Raw genomic sequence first — 20,927 nt, 5'->3', positions numbered from 1 at the left:
GAGTCAGGGATGCTTTGAAGGTAAGGCTCTGAGCTTGGACAAATTGAATAGGTATTTTATCAAAATACCCCTATTTAAACTATCATAAATCGTCTCTTTTTCACGCAACTTTTACAGCCTCACCACGCAGTCACGTACAAAAGGATACAGAGGGGAAGGAAAACTTATTTAAAGCACATTTGCTTCTCACTTCAGAAACGAATGCCACAATGAGACAGGTTGACTAGAATGACAGTAACATGTAAAGTTATTCCTGGACCCGCCCAAATCACAGACCAGACGACTGCCTCTTTTTCTCTCTTTGTGTTAAGGCAAAGCCATAAAATAGTTTAACTTCCAACAAATTTTCTCAGCAAACAAATAAGCACAGGTTGTAAGCCTTGCCATCATTAAAAAGAAGTACATGTATAACATCACAAAGATAGTATTATAGAAACATCATGTGACTTATGATGTAATTTTAATGTAAATGTAGTTTTAATGTAAAAACTGCTTGACTCTCTTTCTTGTTAAAATCTATTCAGTCAGGGATATACATTATGCCATATTAACACTGTTTTTTACTTTCATGAAAGTATTTCTTACTGCAATTTGTGGTAACCACAATCAAAAATATATCTTTAATGCTTTTTCTTTCTGCATAAAATAATAAAAAGGAAGAGAAAGATAACAAAGTCTTTTCCTTTTCAAATGACACAGGAATTATTCCACTATGGGCATAGTGTCTGTCGCTTGTTTACTTTTATCTTTGTTTTTTGGCTTTTGCTTTTCACAGGTTGAGCCTGCCTCACTCTCCTTCTCATGAAATGACACAGTGAAGTCCACAATGGCTTGACGAACGGTTTCAAAACCTTGACTAACAAGCCATACCATTAACTTTGTCTGACAAGATTCAAACAAACACAAAAAAAACAACAACAATCTACACAGCTGAAATAGATAGCTGCACTTTTGCATAGAAAATGATAAAATAGATAATGAACAACTCATCCCTTTTGGGGAAAGTCATTAAAACTTTAAATATTGAGATGGTAAGGTACAACTTCAGTACATCCAACATATATCTGTTTTGTTAACACATTGAATAACATCAAAATATATAGCCACTGTGCCCACATTAGAAAATAAAAAGGATATACTCTATACATATTTCTTCATGTACATGTAACAGGTACAAACAAATACAACAAGAAACAAATCATCTTGCTGCAGAACTGAAGAAACAAAACAACCTTTGCTTTAATATGCAACACATCCCACACAAGTATCGAATAGTTCACCCAATCACAACAAATCAGAAGGGGGCAAGAGTAAGGCAAGAAACAGAAAAAAATAAATAAAACAGAAAAAAAAAAACTACTATGAGGTTATGTAATGTCTAATCAAAGATTTGACTACTCTGTTTGATGTTATAGTCTGAGTCTGGGGGGTATTACCAAGTCTTGTAATGCTTCCCTCTTAAGTTATTCATACTGGCATGATGTCAAGCACCCGAGAGACATGTCTATGCTTCTACAGCCATTTTCAAAGTCCCTCAAGCTGTTGTCGAACTGCCAAGAAAGCCAACGCTTAGTGTGCCAGTATGAGGGGCCTTTTGCGGTCACCAAATGTGATTTTTCATTCACAAGCTTGAAAGAAGCCTAGCCCAGGCTCTACTTTGCCAAATAATGCAGTTAATGAATAATTCAATAATGCAGTTAATGAATAATTCATTAAATTACTTTGACCAATGGAATTGCTAGATTTGACAATCAGCTGCCAGTACAATATGCATTATGCATGAGGTTCTTCCAAAAGGGCTTTGTTAATTGGTCATGAGTTTTACTACCAAACTGTGGCAGCAAAAAAAAAGTAGAACATTTTTGTTGACCAGTCCCCAGGATAGTTTTGGCAATGAAGACATTGAAAACTCCTTCTGAATGACACACTATAATGCAAATATAGATTCCTGGATAGTAATCCTCTGTGATATACAAGCAACCATTTAAAATAAACAATGCCTCCAAAACTTGACCAAAACATAGAGTGCAGCTTCTGAAGTCAACAAGGAAGAATACAACTCAAATGGGCAATGTGGTTAGAGATTTGTTAACTGACTCATGGGCGAGGTGAAAAACTGTCTTGCTCGAGAAATATCTCAAGAAATCAACATTGATTAGAAAGACTTGATTCTAACCAGGATCAATTTCTGGAAATACCTGCATACTTTCAGAGTGCTACCTCCAAATTCAACGCAACTAAGAAAGAATCTCTCACAGAAGCATCCGTTGACACTGATCATTCCTGAACTGATCCCATAGCAGAGTAACCAGCAACAAAAGATGAACTACATGGTAAGGGAATAATTCTCACGAAGTAGTATCCACAGACTCATCTAGATATTCATGTAGGGATTTGTAGTATAGCGCCCTCTTTGTCCTGTCTTTGTCAGCATGCAAGAGACTACTATTTAGCAAGATATTTTTGTGGTAAGAAATTTTGTGTATTGGAACTGACGGTCATTTTCACTGCATGCAATTTTTGCGAAGAACTTCAGTGCATCCCGGTTCTCGCAAAATTCGGGAAATTAGAATGCATGTGAACATTTCTGATTTTACAGTAGCCCTCTCGTGGTGAATTTTCATTTTCAGTAATAAAATCAGCTGTTAATTCTCTTTACTGCAATGATAAAAATCACAATCCCATATTTCCACTTTGGCCTTTGAGGACATTGACCCAACAACCTAATGGCAAAACAGCAATAAGCAAAACATATAGCAGTCTGGCCTTATCTTAGGCTGGGATGAATTTTATGAGATAGAAGATGCCACAAAAATGTTAAGACAAACAAAATCAATACATATCATACCTGTTGGGAAGAGATTCGGTCAAAATACCTTTAGAAATTTGAACACAGAGCTCAGAGTTGTCAACTAGAGTCAGTTTGAAAACATAAATCCTGAACGTTTTAGCTAATTAAAGTTGTTTGAAATCACACTACCTTGCATTATAACAACAACTGATTGGATCACTAAAGTGCTATTGAAACAAGATTGAACTCGTCCATGTTAAAATAGCAAGCATAGCGGAACAGCCAATAAAATCATGTTTTACTCACGAGTGTGGCACAAACCAAGCAAGTAAGTCCATTCTAACCTTAAAAATACACACCATTTCCAGTCACAATTGTAGCTTCTGAGCGAAGTCAAAAGATTTTTGACTTCCTTTCACAAAATGAAAGATGCTAGCACCATACAAATTACTCTTAATGCAAAAAGAGCAAATGTCCTTTCATTTTCAAGATTTAGCACCGTGTTCTACAATAAAATCATGCAAGAATTTCAGTTTTGTATATTTTGTTGATTATACACTCACATATTTTCTTCAGTGGCTCCTTTACTTGCCTCTCAAATTGTGGTATGTAATATTTCTCAAATTTTGGAAAGCTTCGTTAGGGTAAAAAAAGCTGCATCATGTTAAAAGCTATGCAGAAGCTACTACGATTTGTTGGAAGTAGGATGGTACAAGCATGAAAGATAAATTGCTGTGTTTTATTATATTCTTACTTTAATGATGCACTTTACTTTCATTCCTTTGTAAATAAATTCTTTCCGACAAAAAAGATAAAAAAAGAACCCCCCTTAGAAAAAAAAAACTACCCCAAAACACCAAACTCATCTCTTCCCCATGAAAGTGTATCAAAAATGGAAACTCAACTTAGTTACGAAACTTTCACAATTCTGATTCGTAGCATCATTTCTCTTTCAAAATGAAAAAAAACAGAAACTTTCAAAATGAAACTTTCAAAGTTCTGATTTGTAGCATCACTTCTCTCTCAAAATGAAAAACCTTATTTTATAGTCATTTTCTCTTTACTGATGAAATAATCATTAAAGGGAAAACCAGCTACAAAAAGGAGCCCAGTAATCGCATGAAGCATCTTTCTTATCTCTATTCATAAGATATTCTTGAACTGGTAGGCCTACAGGATATCACCAAGCTGTTTGTCAAATGTAGATAGGTGTTTTTTACCGAGTCTGTCGAAGAACTCTATGGTGTAGGGCTAATTCACACTCAAGACTTCCTCAAACATCTCTACGGTGGGCATCATATAATGGTTTCTTCATACTCCTCCAAAAGGTCACTGAGGTGGCCCTTTTGGAGAGCATTGGCCAGTGCTTTGGTGGCCACCAGGACCTTCTGGGGCCTGACTGGAGTACTGTGGACAGTCCTGAACGGATGGATTTCAGCGGCCGGTTTCCCCTCGCTCCGTGAAGGAGGAGCCATCTCTGGCTTGGTCCCCTTGGAGGTATTGCTGGCATCCCGGTGGAAGGACCTTGGCTGGGGCGTTGCCCCCGGTAACGAGAGAGGATGGAGGGGAAGGGAGGATGGAGGCTTTGCTGGTCTTGGAATGTGACCAGTGGATGGATGTTGTGGTGCTGAGATGGGGGAGGACCTGTGCTGTGAATTTGGGGGATGAGGAATGGAGGTTGGGGGACGTTGGCTTGGAACAGGGCGTGGTCGTTTTGGGTACTGTCCATCCTGGTACGAGGATGAGCTGATGGAGACCTCACGTGGCCTGCTATGGAAGGGGACTGAGGATGACTGCCGCAGGCTAGGGCCAAGGTTGGTATGGCTTGAGGAGTGTCCCTCATTCTGCCTTGAGGAACTGATGCTGGAAGAATTTGGAGATGGATTAGGGGATGATGATGATGATGACAGTTGATGAGATGTCGCTGACAACTGCTTTCTCCTCGGTGAAGAAGAGAGTGCTGCTGCTGCTGCTGATGATGATGGTGATGAGGAAGGCGGAAGTGAACGATGCTGTGCAGATGGAGGTGAAGAAGTACTTTTTGATGATGGTGGTGATATTGCTAGTGAAGATGATGATGATGCAACAGGTAAGGAATGGGATGCACTTGAAAGAGGAGTCTCACGGAATGTATGGATCCTGTGATTCTCGGCCTCCCTGATCTGCCTGCTCTCATTAGAGTCTCTATCTCCTGAGGCAATTGTCCTCTCATGCCCACCATGATGTTGCCTGGAGCTGTTTGCCAAATCAACTCTCTCTGAGAGTTCATTCATTTCTCTCATGGCACGACCTGGGTTCAACCTCGCATCAGTCTCTTGCCTGATTTGGTGACGGTGCACCATATCATCGCTTTCGACATCGTCGCTTCCCGGGGGATGTCCTTGATAAGGTGGCGGAGGGGATGTCAGGTGTTTCCTCCTGGCGTGATTTGGAAGAGATGTCGACTGAGCAGAGGATGACGGTCCCACTCTATTTCTTGGCCTATACGGGGGAGGGGCATAGGCAGGAATCCTCCGTCCGTAGGGTGGGGGCTGCCTACCCGGCAAACTTCTGCTATCGCGCACACCATCAACCTCGTCACCTGTGTCCTGTCGGGAGTGTTCCCTAGCACTGTGGCGGCCCCCGACAACGTCAGGAAGTCCCATGTGTCTTCCGGCGCTCTCATCCCAACTTCTGCTCCCACTTCTCTCCCGAGGGGCTCTCCTGGCACTCTGCCACTCACTTGTCCACCTTTCAGGGCTGTCCCTTTCTCTATTCCCCGGAGAGTTAGCAGGGTCACGCGATACCACAGAATTTATCCTCTCTCGATCATCGGCTCTAGCATTTGTCATAGATCCAAATTCATGTCCTAGATCATACCTCTCTGGAGAAGACAGAACCTCACCATGTGCAGGTGAGGCATGGGGAGAAGGAATGCTCTCGTAGATGGCTTCTTCCACTGGTCTTCCAGTGTCCACATTCACTGGCAGCTCCGACCTCCAGTTGCTGGGCAGAGTTCGAGATTGGTGGATGTCATCCAGGAACATATCTCTGTTGCCAGCAGGCACAGAGTCGTCCAACCGATCTCTGCGGTCACTCTGCGATCGTCGACAGTTTTCCCTGGATGCTGCGCTCTGGCAATTCTCAGAAAGTCTGTTATCCTCGGGGTCATGTCGTTGCGACGCATTGGAAGGACCCCTAACCACATTATGGCGAGCATCGTAGGGTGGCGGCTGAGTTGTACGCCTCCTCGGAGAGATTTCCCTTGATGGAGCGGAAGACTCCTGGCTGCATTCAAGTTGAGAATCAGACACTACTGTGACCTCCCTTTCTCTCGGGCCAGCTTCATTCACAGATGAAGCTGCATCATCAGTTCTCTTGTCAACCGGTCTCTCCACACTCTCTGCATCATCCGGTCCTCTCTGTCTGTTTCTGGACTGTCTACTTTGCATCGTGGGGTCTGAGAGACTGTACCGGTGGCCACTTCTCCTGATCTCGTCCCGGTAGAGCTCTGGTGGCAAGATGCTTGGATCCTCCTCCACGCCACTTGGGGACTCGGTCTGCGGGGGCTGGTCAGCGCTATAGTTTCGTTGGTGAGCTGAGCGGGCTGTCCAGTCCCTGCCCCCACTCTGGTCCGAACTGAGCCTGAGAGACTGGTGGATGGTGCGGTCCCTCCATCCGGGGTGCCTCTCGTAGCCTGCCGTGGTCGCTGGAGCTGCAAAACTGGCGATGCTGCGACTGCTGCTGCGAGGGCCTCCGGCAACATTGGGATGAGTCGCCGCTGGGGTGCCCGACTGGACTGGTCCACCACGGGCTGGCGTAGGGTTAGCGTTCTGTACACCACCAAGCGCGCCTTGTGACACATGGCGGGTCACATGGGGTGTGGAGTGCAGACTGGCTGCGAACAGCGTGTAAGGGGGCGGAGGCTCGGCAGGAATGGCTGACGGTCCCATGGCGGCAGCTAGAGGGGTAAAACCTGCTGGCAGTTCGTCTAGAAGAGAAGGGAGACATGGAATAAATCACTCAGTGGAAAGATGCATAACTAACAACTTGAGTAACAAAATATCGATAACAGAAAGTTATTCACACATTCATTGTAATATATTTTGAGGTACATTTCTTTTCCCTTTTCTAAATGTTGCAAGGCAGGGTGTGGGGAAGGAAGTTTCAATCATACTGACAATATCATTCACACACAACTATCAAGAGAGCTGATGTAACACATGAAAATTTACACATCTGATAATTTTTTAGTGTAAACCGTTAAAACCGTTAAGACCACCGTGAGGTCTGGTGTCACAAGGAGATACTGTATAGGCCGAATATTTTGCAAAGGTTTTTATTTTCGCAAATTTCGCGAGTCAGGTGCTATTTGCGAAATTAAAGACACACTACAATAATGACTCTGATCCGGATATGAATGTGACACCCGAGTATACATTACTCCGTTCAGTACAGTACTCCATGATCATGAATTTAACCACTTGCGAATAGTCGGGAAGTCGCGATTCGCAAAATATTCGCTAAATATATGGCCTATACAGCACTTTGGCGAGTACGTAGGCAACTCACCGTTGACAAGCCCGATGTTGGTGTAAGACGGAGGGTCGAAACTCCCCGGCGAGATGGTGTTAATGAAGGAGACCTCATGGAAAGGAGAGGTGGGGTAGTTGTGGTGCTCATCATACGACGGCAGCTCCAGGTTTTCTGGGATGCCATCGGCAGGGTTTGGGCGTGGCTCCTATAGGCAGAGACAAAATTGGTATCAGCGGTAAAGCACACTTAGTTTTTATTTAGTGGGAAGGGCATAGAAAGAGTGGCTGGCTATCATATCCTAACCAATTCCCTTTTTTTTTTTTCATCCAAAGGTACTGATCATTACAATCCTCCACAGTAATCATCATTAATAAAAAAAAATATGGGGATGAGTTGATGGACAAATACTTTACTATTCCTCTGCAAAAATACACAAAACTATCAAACAACCCTCCCTCCACATCCTGGATCCCATGTTAAAGGGACTGTATAGTACTGGTTGAGGTAGGGATTCATGTTTTGAACATTCCTAAGTGAGATAATGAAAAGCCTCTTATGAAATATGAAAGAGCATGTAATTTTAAGAAGGATTCAACATTTATTTGATGAAAATTGGTTTTCAAATGGCTGAGATATCTAAAAAAGGGCTAATAATAAAAGGCGACATGCCCCAACTTTATTAGTATCTCTTTGTTTTACCTTGTTTTTGGATATCTCAGCCATTTCAAAACCGATTTTCATTGAATAAACTTTTGATACCCCTTAGAACCGCATGCTCTTTGACATCTCATAGAGTGGTTTCTGAATATCTCACAAAACGTTAAAAGCTAAATCTTCATCTCGACCAGAACTGTACACACCCTTTAACTCCCAATTTGATAATTTAACAATGTAGAACGTCATCTGTGCAAGGGCCGGGTAAAAAAACAACAACAAGAAACAGGTGGAAAATGGATTCTTATCAGGTTTGGTGGGGGGGGGGGGGGGGGGGGAGAGATGCTGGTATTAAGGGCTGGTAGTGGATCCTGCCTATCTTTCATCTACAACAGTGGTGGTTGCCTTCGTCTTTCTGCTAGCAATTAAACTGTATGCCTCTAAAATGGGGACTGCAGATAAATTTACACATTGAACCACACAAGGCCACTCCAAATATATTCTTTTTTTTTGTGATCAGTTGAATATGAACTGAAGGACAAATTTTTGTATTTTCTCACATTGCAACACCTGTACCAAATGACCATAATACTGCTTTGCCTACTGAAAATATTGTCTGCATAGAAATAAGGTAGTAATCTTGGTTGAACCAACATCATTACTTTTCTCCTATTAAAGAAACGTGCTTGCGTATTTCCTAATTATGCTGGAAAGGATGCTTCCCTTGATCAATTTCAAGACAAGACTTTATCCATTTTTTTTTTTCCTGCTGACTATGATTACTTAGTTAGTCATTACTCTTCTCAACAACAAGCAATATTGATCGAAGAAAACAAGAGCAGTTTGAAAGGTTTGGTTTCTTTCTGGCATTCATTAATATCCAAATCATACTTGTTCATAATACGAGAAGGAATTTTTTCCCTGACTAGTTAATGGATTTTTTTTTCCCCTTCTACCATACCCAGACGCAGGTGACACTTCCAGAATGAAATTTTACTTCACAACTGTAGTCTTCTCATTGTCATTTGATGTAAAGCCGACAAGGCGTGATACGACACACCGGCATACATAGTGTTTTTATAGCGTGAGATGCCAAATGAATCATCATCCCATATCACGCCTGCGCCGGCCCGAAACAGAAATGAAATACAAACATCATCCCACTTCCAGTTCGTTTATCTGGAGCGCGGTTCATGTCCCTTAGAGATCATTTGACTCTTTGGGGAAATCAAGACTTCGAGCCCCAAATATCTCACAGTGATGCGGAGACATGAGAAGATGAATATCAGTGGGTGATGGCACCTTTTAGACAGCTCATCGCAACTTTAAAGACGTATTAAGCGTTCCTCAGGCTGTATCCCCTAAAGTAGTCTAACCTAATTCATGAATTACAAGACAAATATGCTGTCTGTTTATTCTCCTGTCCAGATCTGTGACACGAAGACCTTAGCAAACATGAATCATTTTGTCCAAGGTATGTTTATCCATCAGGCAACGTTTCCCTTCATTTTTTCTGTCAACGATATACGGAGATTAAAAGAGACAGAAAACGGATGCCATATGCAGTATTCTTTTAGACTGTTTTAAAACAAGGAGATAAAAACTGCAATGTGACCCAATTTTACACAAAATTTATGGTAAGCTCTTTTAAAGAGTGCAAAAAGCAAAAAGAAAAGTAGGGCAATATACTGTACAAATCAACCTACTACAGCAGAAATCAACCTCATAACAAAACTGTATACGCATCACACAACCAGATAAATGTGTACTTTTACGAGTCCTGAAGGATAAGCACATTTTGTCAATTACTCTAGTGACTACTGTATTTGTACCTCAAGGAACCTTTTACACTAGATGTACACGCAGATGAAGTTTTCTTTCTCTCAAATCCTTCTGCCAACACGTTAAGAGGGAAATTGTTCATTTCACTCCTAATGATCACTTTTAGGGACCATGAAACTGAGTGCTGCGATACTAGTATGAGATTGAATGACTGGCCATTAGAGTGACCGTGAGGCTTTGACGAGTCACTACCCTTGGCCCACTTCACGCCGTGGCTGACCGTAACATCCTGTGGGATCCTTGACCATCCAGATAAGGCAACCGGAGGTTGGTCCTATGCTTGGGTACTGTGCTACTGACCTGCACAAATCCTTTCCGTATTGCACGTTCAGCGCAAGAAGGCAGTATACTATGAGCTAATCTCTTACGTCACATTGAACGTGAGAATGTGGAAAAACTTCAAGATACGGCCCATGAAGTCAAACTTCTTATGACTGATGTGACCAAGTGTGATTGTATCAATGGTACTGTGTTCATGGGAAAGAGAAATATGTATCTCCACCAAGAAGATGCTAAACATTCACTAGTTAGTCTCTCTACACATATGGCCCAAAGTTCAATTACATTGTACTTTGAACTGCTTTGGTGCAACAATCCGTGCTCACAGTCGTGGGATGTACATTCAACAAGGTGCGACATAATCGCTTGCCCGATTGCTCGGGGCAAGTGAAAATCAAAGTCGGGCAAGTGTGTTGGAACAATGATAAAAAATGCTTGCTTGAATAGGGCGAGCAAAAAATTTTGAAGACACCTTTTTTTTTTCTTTCACTTTATCCCCCCTACGGCCCATGAAGTCAATTATACAGAAGCCCTAAGATAATGACCACTCAATGATGTAATGCACTTTATTTCACTTCAGCAACTTTTCAACACTTACATGAAGAAGCCCCCATGCGATGCAGCATCAATTCTCAATCGAACCAAGTTTGTTACTCCAATATGTTTAAGCATGCAAATTAACATGTGCTGTTTATTCAAATGAGTGTGTTTTATTAAGTCCTTGAATTATAAATAATATTCAATATCATTCTCTTATATTTTTGGACTTTTTTTTAAGGGCAAGTAAAACTTATGTTCAGGCAAGTGTTCTGCAACAATTCGAGAATCTACTTGCCTGACTGGGCAAGTGGTTTAAAAAAAAGTTATGTAGCACCCTGTCATCATTCTATATACATCACATGTAAAGGTCAATGAACTCTCACCCTTGACCTCGCCCGCTGTTCTTCCCCGGGGTCCCTCGTGCACGACCCGTAGCACATGATCATGAACATGACGAGACTGACGACGATCTCCCCGATGCCGATGATGACCGTGGTCAGTTCGATAGCGAAGCGCGCCCCCTGGATGCAGACCAACGAGGAGAAGGTGGCATAAATGTTTGTGGAAACATCATAACATGGACAAGATGGTAGTCTATGTTTTTAATAGTAATGGAACATACAATGTATAAGCTTCAAAAACTCTTTCATCATGTACTAAGCATGCAAAAAATGTGCTAAAGACAACATGCAACAAAAATTTCCATGGACACTGATGTAGGTTTGCAGCACTGGTATGAATAAGTTTTCAGTTAAGAAAAATAGCCAGTGAGTGATTAGCGATAAAAATCTTCTCCAAAACTAAATTGTACAAGTGCCACGATGTCTCTATGTGTATATGATTATAAAAGATAGCAAGTTTAGCGAAATGTTTGTTTGTGTGTTTTTTTTTATTTTTTCAAATGGTCCAAAAACTATGTATCTGGGTCTGTATTAAAGCTTTTATTTCATAAAAGAGAAAGAACAAACACAATGTTACCTTCTAGCATGAGAGAACAAGTTTATGTGGGAAACATATCTCAACATCAAGTTCATCGTCAGAAAGTTACACCTAATGGATAAAGTGATGCTCATTTGACTTAGACAGGGAAAATGACTGCAGAAATTCTGATAAAATGGGAAAATATTCATGAAATATTCACACTGCTCCATCATGAATAAAATGTCCACATTTTTCTTCCACACAATTTCTGTCATGTTTGTGCGATATCAGATACAAGCATTCATGAAAATGTGATGGAAATTTGATGGGCTGAACAAGGACATCTACCACCTATAAAAACATATACAATATATGACCTAATCATACATAAACTGGGTGCTAATTTTGGATCAATCACTTTGTGGTTCAATACCAAAATTTATCCCAATGCTACTCATACAATGTATCATCACACAATGGAAGAATTTGTCCATTATTGGTACTTTTTTTTCTTGAATATTTATCAACCCTGATCAACCTTGGAAATCTTTGATTACGCTGTGTTCTAATCCGCTTTCATTATCATCCCTATGAGTACATGTACCTTTCTTTCCTGACAGACAGAGAAGAAATAAATAGTGAACATGTGTTTGTGCAAGGTAATTTACTTTGCCAGATATATATTGCACATGTATACCATTCTACTGGCCAAAACAGCTCTGCTTAATGAAGCTAAAAAGCTTCCGAGAAAAAAAAAAAAAAACTGAAGTAAAAATTTGGGTTCTTTTCAGTTTATGACAATGACTTTGAAAAACGGAAGCACTGTCACAGTTGATGCACCGCTGCACTTGACTAGGCATGCGTGTCCACATTCATTCACATACTGTCATTGTTGTGTTTGGGTTTTTTGTTGTTGTTGTTGTTTTTTTTGGGGGGTGATAAATTGGAATTCGACAGATTATTTTTGTATTTCATGTCATCTCTACTGACAAGTCGTAGATTATACGATCAGATTGCTCTGTCTGCATATAGGACTTGATACAAATCTGACTGATTTTGCTACAACATGCATATCCCATAGACGCTTGCCCGAGTATACTGGGGACTTGTCCTCAACGGGTTAAGGCAGACATGTACATTGTATGTGTGTGTATGTGTGTGTATGTCTGTCTGTCCTTCAAGGAGCTAACGGTCAATTTCCTCCCCCTCTTTGCCATACATGGAAACGACAATGGTGTTGCTTTGATACCCCTCTACACAGGGTTTCACCATGTAACACACATCACTCTCCCTATCTTTGGTTCCTCAATGTACAAAATGTACTGTATGTGCCTGGTGCAAGCCTACTGTACATGCAGGGCTGCCAACATATACTCATCAAATTCAAGGAGGTTTCATACAGCTAATATCTGTGCTTTAACACACTTCTCATTGGGCAATGATAATTCCCAAATCAGGGTAGTCTTTATATTTGCTCATTAGGATGTGAAGAGACAGATCATCCTGAAAAAAAAAAAAAAAACTGTATAGTTCTGTATTTCTGTCTTATACATGTATGTCCCCTATACACACTGCAAGACTAGGATTTGGCCTTAGTTTTCATTAACCCATTGAGGACAGACTAATTTTGCTACAGCACGCATTTCCCATAGACCCCTGCCTGAGTACACTCGGGACTCATCCTAAACGGGTTAAAAAGAGCTTGATTTTTTTTTTCTTTACTATGACTTGGTTCAGCTTTGCATAAAACAGTCTCTAAATGGTAAGGCTCCTATATGACCCTTATTATCTTTCTACACATTCAGTCCCCTTCCCTGACCCCCATCCCTTCCCCCCCAGAATGAATTCTCACCACAGGTGCATACCGTTGCTGGGGTGACAAGACCATGTTTGGTATCTCAAATTTTGATGAAAATGACTTTTTTGGATTAATGGTCAGATAAAGTGATGTCCTACCCAGATCCTAGCTGTCCTACCCCAAAAATGAAGCCACCACAGCACGTCAAAGGAAAGACTATGCCATTTGATATCATAGTGCTTTGGCTGCCCCCCCCCCATCCCCTTTCTTTTTTTTTTTTTTTTTGCTCTCCTAAACATGTAACATTTTGCAGATACGAGGTCTTGTCGCCCCATCAGCGACGATTACAATACTTCATATGGCATTAAAAAAAAATTGCATGGCTTATTTTCTTGGCTATGAGTAGCCACTCAATAAACCTAACAAGTCAACTGAACAAAAACCCGACTCCTGTAAAACAGCAATGCAATGTGCATCATCTCAAAGGGGGCTATGACTAACACTGCTTCTCGACATTGGATCATAATTTTGAATTCCACCCCTGGCATTCTCAATTGCAAATTGACCACTTGGGAAATTGTCTTAAAAGTCCATATTTGCATATTAAGATTTTGATTGCAAAATATATGGTGTGCCCAGTTGTACCAATCTCGGCTGGGTTCATCCCTTTCCATACACTTTAATCCTTGAACCCTTCTCACAACCAACCAATCTCATGCTCTAGTACTGAGAAAGGGAAGACCCCATGTCAATTTCCCTCCTGGTGTTGCTACATGCATCTTTCAGCATTCAATCTTCATGGAAAATAGAAAGATTAAATGAGAACTTACCTGTTTGAAATTTGATCTTTATTTTACGAGGGAGTTGTAGGAAGAGAATACATTGAGAGACCCGCTTTGCGCACGCGCAGTCATTTTTCGAAGCATCAAATGTGGCTGCTGGATATCTGAAAGATTATGGAGAACTTAGCTTCAAGTTAGAAACTTTGGGAGGGAGAGGAGGGAATGTATTCTCTTCCTACAACTCCCTCGTAAAATAAAGATCAAATTTCAAACAGGTAAGTTCTCATTTAATCTTTCTATTTTACTTCTGGAGTCTCCGAAAGAGACTACATTGAGATTTTGAAGCCCAGCAGCCATATTTGTAAGAAAGATAACAGAAATGACTATGAATTGTCATTTACCAAAAAGGGTAAATTGTTTACCTCGTCTGGTCATTTCTTTAGTAGAGCAGTTGTGAGACACTTGCTCCCATCATCGAGCAAGGGTTTGCTGTAGAACTTTCTGAAAGTCTTTTCATTCGTCCAGCCTGCCTTCTCAAGGATAAACGAAACTGGTAAGTCTGCTCTGTGTGCAGCTGACGTCGCAGCTGCTCTTGTTGAGTGAGCCTTATATTTTGAAGTGTCGATTCCTGCCGCTGTCATAACATCTTTGATCCACCTGGAGATGGTTTGTGACGTAACTTTTGCATGGGGTCTGCGAAAACTAATAAAGAGCCGACGCTCTTGACCTCGAATTTCCTCAGTCCTCCGTATGTAGGCTTTGATGTAGTTGACAACGCACAATCGACGATCTGGAGGGTAGGCTCTCATGCTCAGTGTGTAGCCAGCGTTTCCCGGTCTATTTTGTTTCAGTAACTCGCTGAAATGAAATGTAACTGATGATCCCTTGAGTATCATGTTGTCCAAATTCAGGAGCTGCAACGACTGTGCTCGCTGTGTTGAGATGAGAGCCATGAGCATGCATAGTTTTTTGGTGAGATCTCGTAGGCTCAGTGCATTTGCCGGTGACAGCTTTCTGAGATAACAAAACACAATATTTACATCCCAAGTATCTACATAGCGAGGTCTTGGGGTTCGGAGATGGAAAACTCCCTTCATAAATCTTGATATCAAAATGTTGTTCCCAACTGTAGAGGCACCATCCTCAAGAACTAGGAATGATGCGAGCGCACTTCTTGCTGTGTTGAGTGCATTGTATCCAAGACCTCCTACATGAAAAAGCTCACTAAGAAATTCTAAAACAAACTGAACACTAGAGTGAAGATGGCTTTTCTTCTTACTCTTGCAAAAGTCTTTCCACTTCTTTATGTACACACAATATTGCTTCTGGGTAGAGGCTCTCCAAGAAGCGGCCAAAATGTCCACAATTTCCTTCTTTAGTCCTGTCCTTTCGAAGGGCTGCCGCATAACCTGCAACAGAGAAGATCAATTCGATCATACAAGGGATGTGGTTCATGCGTTACAGGTTGCGTTAATAGGTTCCTACTCCTTGTAATTAGCACTGCTTCACCCTTTAACATCCTTTTCAGCTTAGGAAACCATGCCTGTGTGGGCCAATTTGGCACTACCATTATGCCTTCAGCTCTATCTGTCCTAATTTTTTGAAGACATCTTGGGATGAGACAGAATGGGGGAAAGGCATAGAATTTGAATTCTCCCCAATCCAACGTAAATGCATCTACGGCTTCTGCATTTGGATCTGGCAACCAAGTGACATATCTCTCAAGTTGGTTGTTTAGTCTGGACGCAAAGAGATCAATGTCTGGAAGCCCAAAAACTGAAACTAGTTTGTTAAAGGCTTGCTTGTTAAGCATCCATTCATTTCGGTCACTGAACTTTCTAGACCTGCTGTCTGCCTCAGTGTTCTCACTCCCTGGAAGGTGTGCTGCAGTAACCCAAATATTACGTTCCATGCACCACCTCCAGATGTCTCTAGCTGCACTGTCACAGTCCTTGGACTTAATACCCCCCATGTTATTCAAATAAGCAACTGCTGTTGTGTTGTCTGACCTAAGGAGGACATGAACATCATGTAAAGAAGAGCAAAAGGACTTCAGTCCAAACCCGGCTGCCAATGTTTCCAGGTAATTGATATCATTCTTTCTAGCTCTTTCCATTTCAAGATCGTTCCATCTGCCTCCCGTTTCAATGGACAGATTTGTGGCTCCCCAACCAAGCCCACTAGCGTCTGTACGCAGCTCAAGTGTAGGTCTGTTACGCTTAATTGGTGCACACTCCTCAAAGACATGATTAAACCACCATTTGAGCTCTTCTTTCCCTTCTAATGACAGCTTCATAGGTCTGTCAAAATGGCCTTTGTTAGCTTTAAGGGCGGCAATTTTGTCACGTTCTAGGCATCTGTAGAAAAGAGGGCCATGTTGGACTCCAGGGAAAGTAGCTATTATCTTCCCGATAACATGTGACACCTGCCTGATTGTGGGTCTAGTATTGTCAAGCAAGTCTGAACAGACTGTGATAATGTCCTGCATTTTCTCTTCTGGCAGGGAGATAGTCATATCACCAGTGTGCAGCTTAAACCCTAGGAAAGTGAGCTCTTGTTGGGGTTCTAGCATAGATTTCTCCTCGTGGACTACGAAACCTAGTTCAGACAGGAGATTTGTGGTTGCACGTACAGCCTCCTTTGCTTGTTCTACTGACTCACCGATAATGAGAGTATCATCAAGGTAGCCTAGTACTATGTGCCCCATTTCTCTCAGTGTAGCGAAAACAGGTTTCATGAGCTTGGTGAAAAGTCTGGGCGCTGTGCTGAGCCCATTTGGTAGGACTTTGAACCTGTAAAATTTCCCTTGCCATGGAAATTTCAAGAATTTTCTGTGTTCAGTGTCAATTGGGATGGAGTAGTAAGCATCTCGGAGGTCGACTGAGGCTAGGAAATCTCCTGGGGAGATTAAAAGGGCAGCTGTATGAATGTTATCCATTTTGAAGTGTTGTACGCTCACACACTTGTTCAAATCTGTCAAATCAAGTATTAGTCGTACACCCCCATTTTTCTTGGGTCGTGTGAAAATGTTTGAGAGAAATTCTCCTTCTTCATGACCACATTCTTCGATAACATTCTTAGTCAGTAAGCTTGCGATCTCTCTGTCAATACAAGCTGAATTGTGCTGGTTTGGTTTGTATTGAATGAAGGGCTTATCCCTCCTAGGGGGCATACATGCTTCTCCAAATTCAATTTTGTAACCCCTGATTGCTGCCAAAATAAATGGATCAGCTGTGATTTGGCACCATCGCCTGTAAAAAAGCCTCACTCGACCTCCGACTGCCACTGGAGCTTTCTTTGGAATACATTGCACACACGTACAAATACATTGGGGAAAGCAGGTATGATGATGATGTGAATCGAAACTACCTACCTCTTTGGGTATGCTGGTAGTTATTTCTTGCGCTGCATTGGAGGCCTGTGCTGTGGAGCCTGTTGTGGGGGGCGGCTCGCTGTGCGGGGTGGTGGCTGCTTGCTGTGACCCCACTGTGGGCGCTGACCTAAAAAAGGCCTGCTACTACCGCCGGCTGTTGGTCTGTGTGTTGAGGCAGCTGAACTTGCAGTCCAGCCAGCACTTCTGTATTGTCGCTTGGAGAAAGCAGCTCCCCTGTACGGGTGGTACGTGCTAGACTGTGGCCGCGAAATTGGGTTTCTCATCACTCCTGATGCAGCTTTCTGCTCCTCTTTGAGATCTTTCATTCTCTTTCCCAATTCATCTCCGAATAGGAATTTAGTGACGGGAGTGGAAGGTTTGCAAAGATGAGAGTAAGTGGCTGCCATGTCCGGCTTGATAAGCTCTTTCCTCAACGAATTGAGTTCAAAATTGGCATTGCACAGCAACGCCAATGCGTCCTGCTGTGTGTCAGTCAGCCGAGGTGATGGGAAGGACTGTATTAGCGCGCTCAGGCCCTTCGTCAGCGACTTCTGCACACGCTGTAACTTGGCATCTCTACTGCGTGTGTGTTGCGGTAGGTTATCCCAGATCGGGCCGTTCACCTTCGGTGTGTAGCGAGGTAAACACAGTTGCTTGGGGCTGGATACTTAGATGCCGTCTCTTCCAACACTTTTTCTTCTAGCGGGTGGCTTATGAGGTAAGTAGTAGAGCTGGCTAAGTCCTCGTCTACCGGTAGTCCTGTATCACCCGGCTTGGCAAAATTTTGCTGCGAGAACGGGAATTTCTTGCACGTCTGCCGCGTCTGACGCAAAATCGCCTTCTTCTCTGTTGGCTTCGCCCGTGTCACGCACGTGCGGCTCCCCGCACTGTTGAAAATCAGTTTCCATAGGAATTTCACACTGTCCGGCGCTGTGCGCCTCATCGTACGCCACAAAATGGCGCGATGCCGGTTTCGGCGGCGTGGAGTTTACACTGGGCAGCGCGTCGACCACTTTACTCAGAAGACTTTCCAGTCTCGATAGTCTGTCCTCGACATCCGAGGATTTTTCGGCCGTCTTTGGGCCCTGCTTCGCTTGCGGCACTTTACCCGCCATGTTAGTACCGGAAACCGTGTCCGACTTAACTAGTTTCTTTTTTGGCTTGACTTTTTTGTCTGTCGGAGGGGAACGTTCTTCGCAAACAACGTTGATGCTTCCCACTGCGCCGGGCTTAGCCGGATGATGCAGCTGTTCTTTGAGCTGTTGTGCCTCCATCACCGTAGCCACCGCGTGACTTTCGTGGAATGAGGCCGCTAGAAAAGGTTGTGCTTGCCGCCTTGCTAAGCACCGAATATTCGTTGTACGATATAGGAAGATTGCGGAATCTAATTCCACTAACTGCTGGTTTCTAGAACCGTTAGTACCCCAGCTAGTATGTGAAACGATGTGATATGCGTTTGTTGTGACAGTAAAATTTGCTGGCTCGTGATAAGTGATAAGTGTCCGGATTTTTGGAGGCCGGCCGAAAATTGGGGCTTTTACTCTATAGTACAAAAATCAAAATTGTACTCATAATTGCAATTAAAGACAGTCAAGTAGCATGCCCCAATCTGCAGGGGCGGATCCAGAATTCTGTAAAGGGGAGGCGCCTTTACAAAATTAAAGTGGGGGGGCTTACGCGCCCCCATTTTTTTCTTTTTATTTCTTTTGTTTTAACAAAAAATAAAAAGGGGGCACACGCCCAGTGTGCCCCCCTCTGGATCCGCCACTGATCTGGACTCTTGAGCAGCATGCCACAACCGACTTCTTCCGATACTCTGTTCTCTACAATCTATGCAGTGAGTAGAAATGTTCTAGTGTACATGTAGTGAACTAGACCACTCTGTATATCTACATATGTAGGGGAAGGCCACATTAAAAATGAACAACTCCCAATAACCAGTGCAGTAGTAGTAGGGCAGTACCACTGCACTAGTGCATGTGCACTAAACTTTCCCAGTCGCCTAGTATGGTTGGACCTACTACACATCGACCGCCTAATCTTCATTTGCTTGATAAGAATATTTAACACTGAAAATCACGTAAAAACTTGACCTACATGATTGAGAAAATCCAGCACTATCAAATGCCTTTGTTCCCTTTTCGATTCGAAGTTTCAGTGCAAAAATATGAACGTCGAATTTGCGTGGCCTCGTTTCAGCTCCCCGCGGTAACGCTCCATTTTGAGATCGACCGCTGTTTTTGCATTGACAATGCACGCAAACCGAGTTGTATTGAACACCGTGTTGTACGAAGCTTTTTAGAACCTTCCATAGACATTACATTACGATTCGGTTGAAATATTCATTCGAAATTTTGTCCTGATTAAAACCATTAATGAACGGTGAATTTTCGCGTTTTCCCACACATCCTCATCAACAGTCAAAGCCAATCCATTTTTATGTGCTCTGTGCGCAGTGAAGTGCGTACTGAGCGTTCTGTGCGCCAATAGAGTAAAATATCCCGTTTGCGGCAGTTTAAGGCTTTTTCCACACAGTAAACAAATCAGGCTAATTATTTTCAACCATTTCATATATCATAGACAAGATTATTCATTAATGCTATTGTTTTCATAAAAAATTTGACCAATGACAAACACAGTTTTCATGATTTACCAGGGCAAAACCCGGCACAATTTTGGCCGATATGCGCCGCAGTAGCTCTGCTTGCGGCACGTTGTACAATCCCTATGCAATGCGCGCATGCTCCGCGATCTTCAGCTGAACGGCTTCACATGTCTCGCGAACATTGCGTAAGCGCCAATTCCCATTGCGAAAGCGCAGGGGCGGATCTAGCTTTTTTCCAAGGGGGGGGGGTTTGAGGGGCTGAGCTGGGTATTGCGAGGGAGCGTAGCGACCAAGCCCGAGCGAGCGAAGCGAGCGAGGGGGGGAGGGTGTGGGAGTGGGGTATCCCCCCTCCCACAGTAGGGAGATTTTTCATTTTTAGGGTTGCCAGCTTGCGATTTTAAGCATACTTACATGCTCTATTTTTTATCTTTTTTGCCGACCCTGGCTCCGCGGTCCCTGGGTTTGTGATGTCCCAATGGCGATGCAGAGCATCGTCCACAAGGCGATGTCTGTGAGCCGCGTGGAGCCGCGTGGCGTCGCGCCGATTTTTTTTTTTTTTTTAGCTATTTGAACCCCGTAAGTGATGTTTTCCTGGCATCTACTAACGTAATGGAGAACATAAAAAGCAGTCCATGATATTACGTCTTATTAGAATAAGATCAAATAACAGTTTAAAACAGGCGCGCCGGAAGCAGTTTTGGATTGGGGGGGCAAACATTGGAGGGGGCTCAAGATCAGACCATGCATATGTTACACAATATACACATACACACACACACACACGCACACGTACACACATCTATTTTATATATATATATATATATATA

General features: G+C 42.6%; 1 protein-coding gene and 1 pseudogene across 1 annotated transcript; both read right to left on the bottom strand.

Annotated features, from left to right (window-relative positions):
* Positions 1 to 3,991: 3,991 nt before the first annotated feature.
* LOC139717791 (uncharacterized) lies at positions 3,992 to 13,430 on the bottom strand. Its single transcript, XM_071629291.1, has 4 exons — positions 13,395 to 13,430; positions 11,005 to 11,142; positions 7,343 to 7,511; positions 3,992 to 6,761 (listed from the first exon to the last, which is right to left on the bottom strand). Exons 1-4 carry the CDS (start codon positions 13,428 to 13,430, stop codon positions 4,087 to 4,089), a joined length of 3,018 nt encoding a protein of 1,005 aa, XP_071485392.1. The 3' UTR covers positions 3,992 to 4,086.
* A 759-nt stretch (positions 13,431 to 14,189) lies between these two features.
* On the bottom strand, positions 14,190 to 18,905 carry LOC139717776 (uncharacterized; annotated as a pseudogene).
* Between the last annotated feature and the right edge of the window lie 2,022 nt (positions 18,906 to 20,927).

Source organism: Diadema antillarum, unplaced genomic scaffold (genome assembly GCF_040938485.1).
Source record: "Diadema antillarum isolate AM-2024a unplaced genomic scaffold, OU_Dant_1.0 scf00000082, whole genome shotgun sequence".
Lineage (NCBI taxonomy): Eukaryota > Metazoa > Echinodermata > Echinoidea > Diadematoida > Diadematidae > Diadema > Diadema antillarum.
Note: the sequence above shows the minus strand (reverse complement) of the source record. Positions and strands in the feature narration are given on the sequence as shown.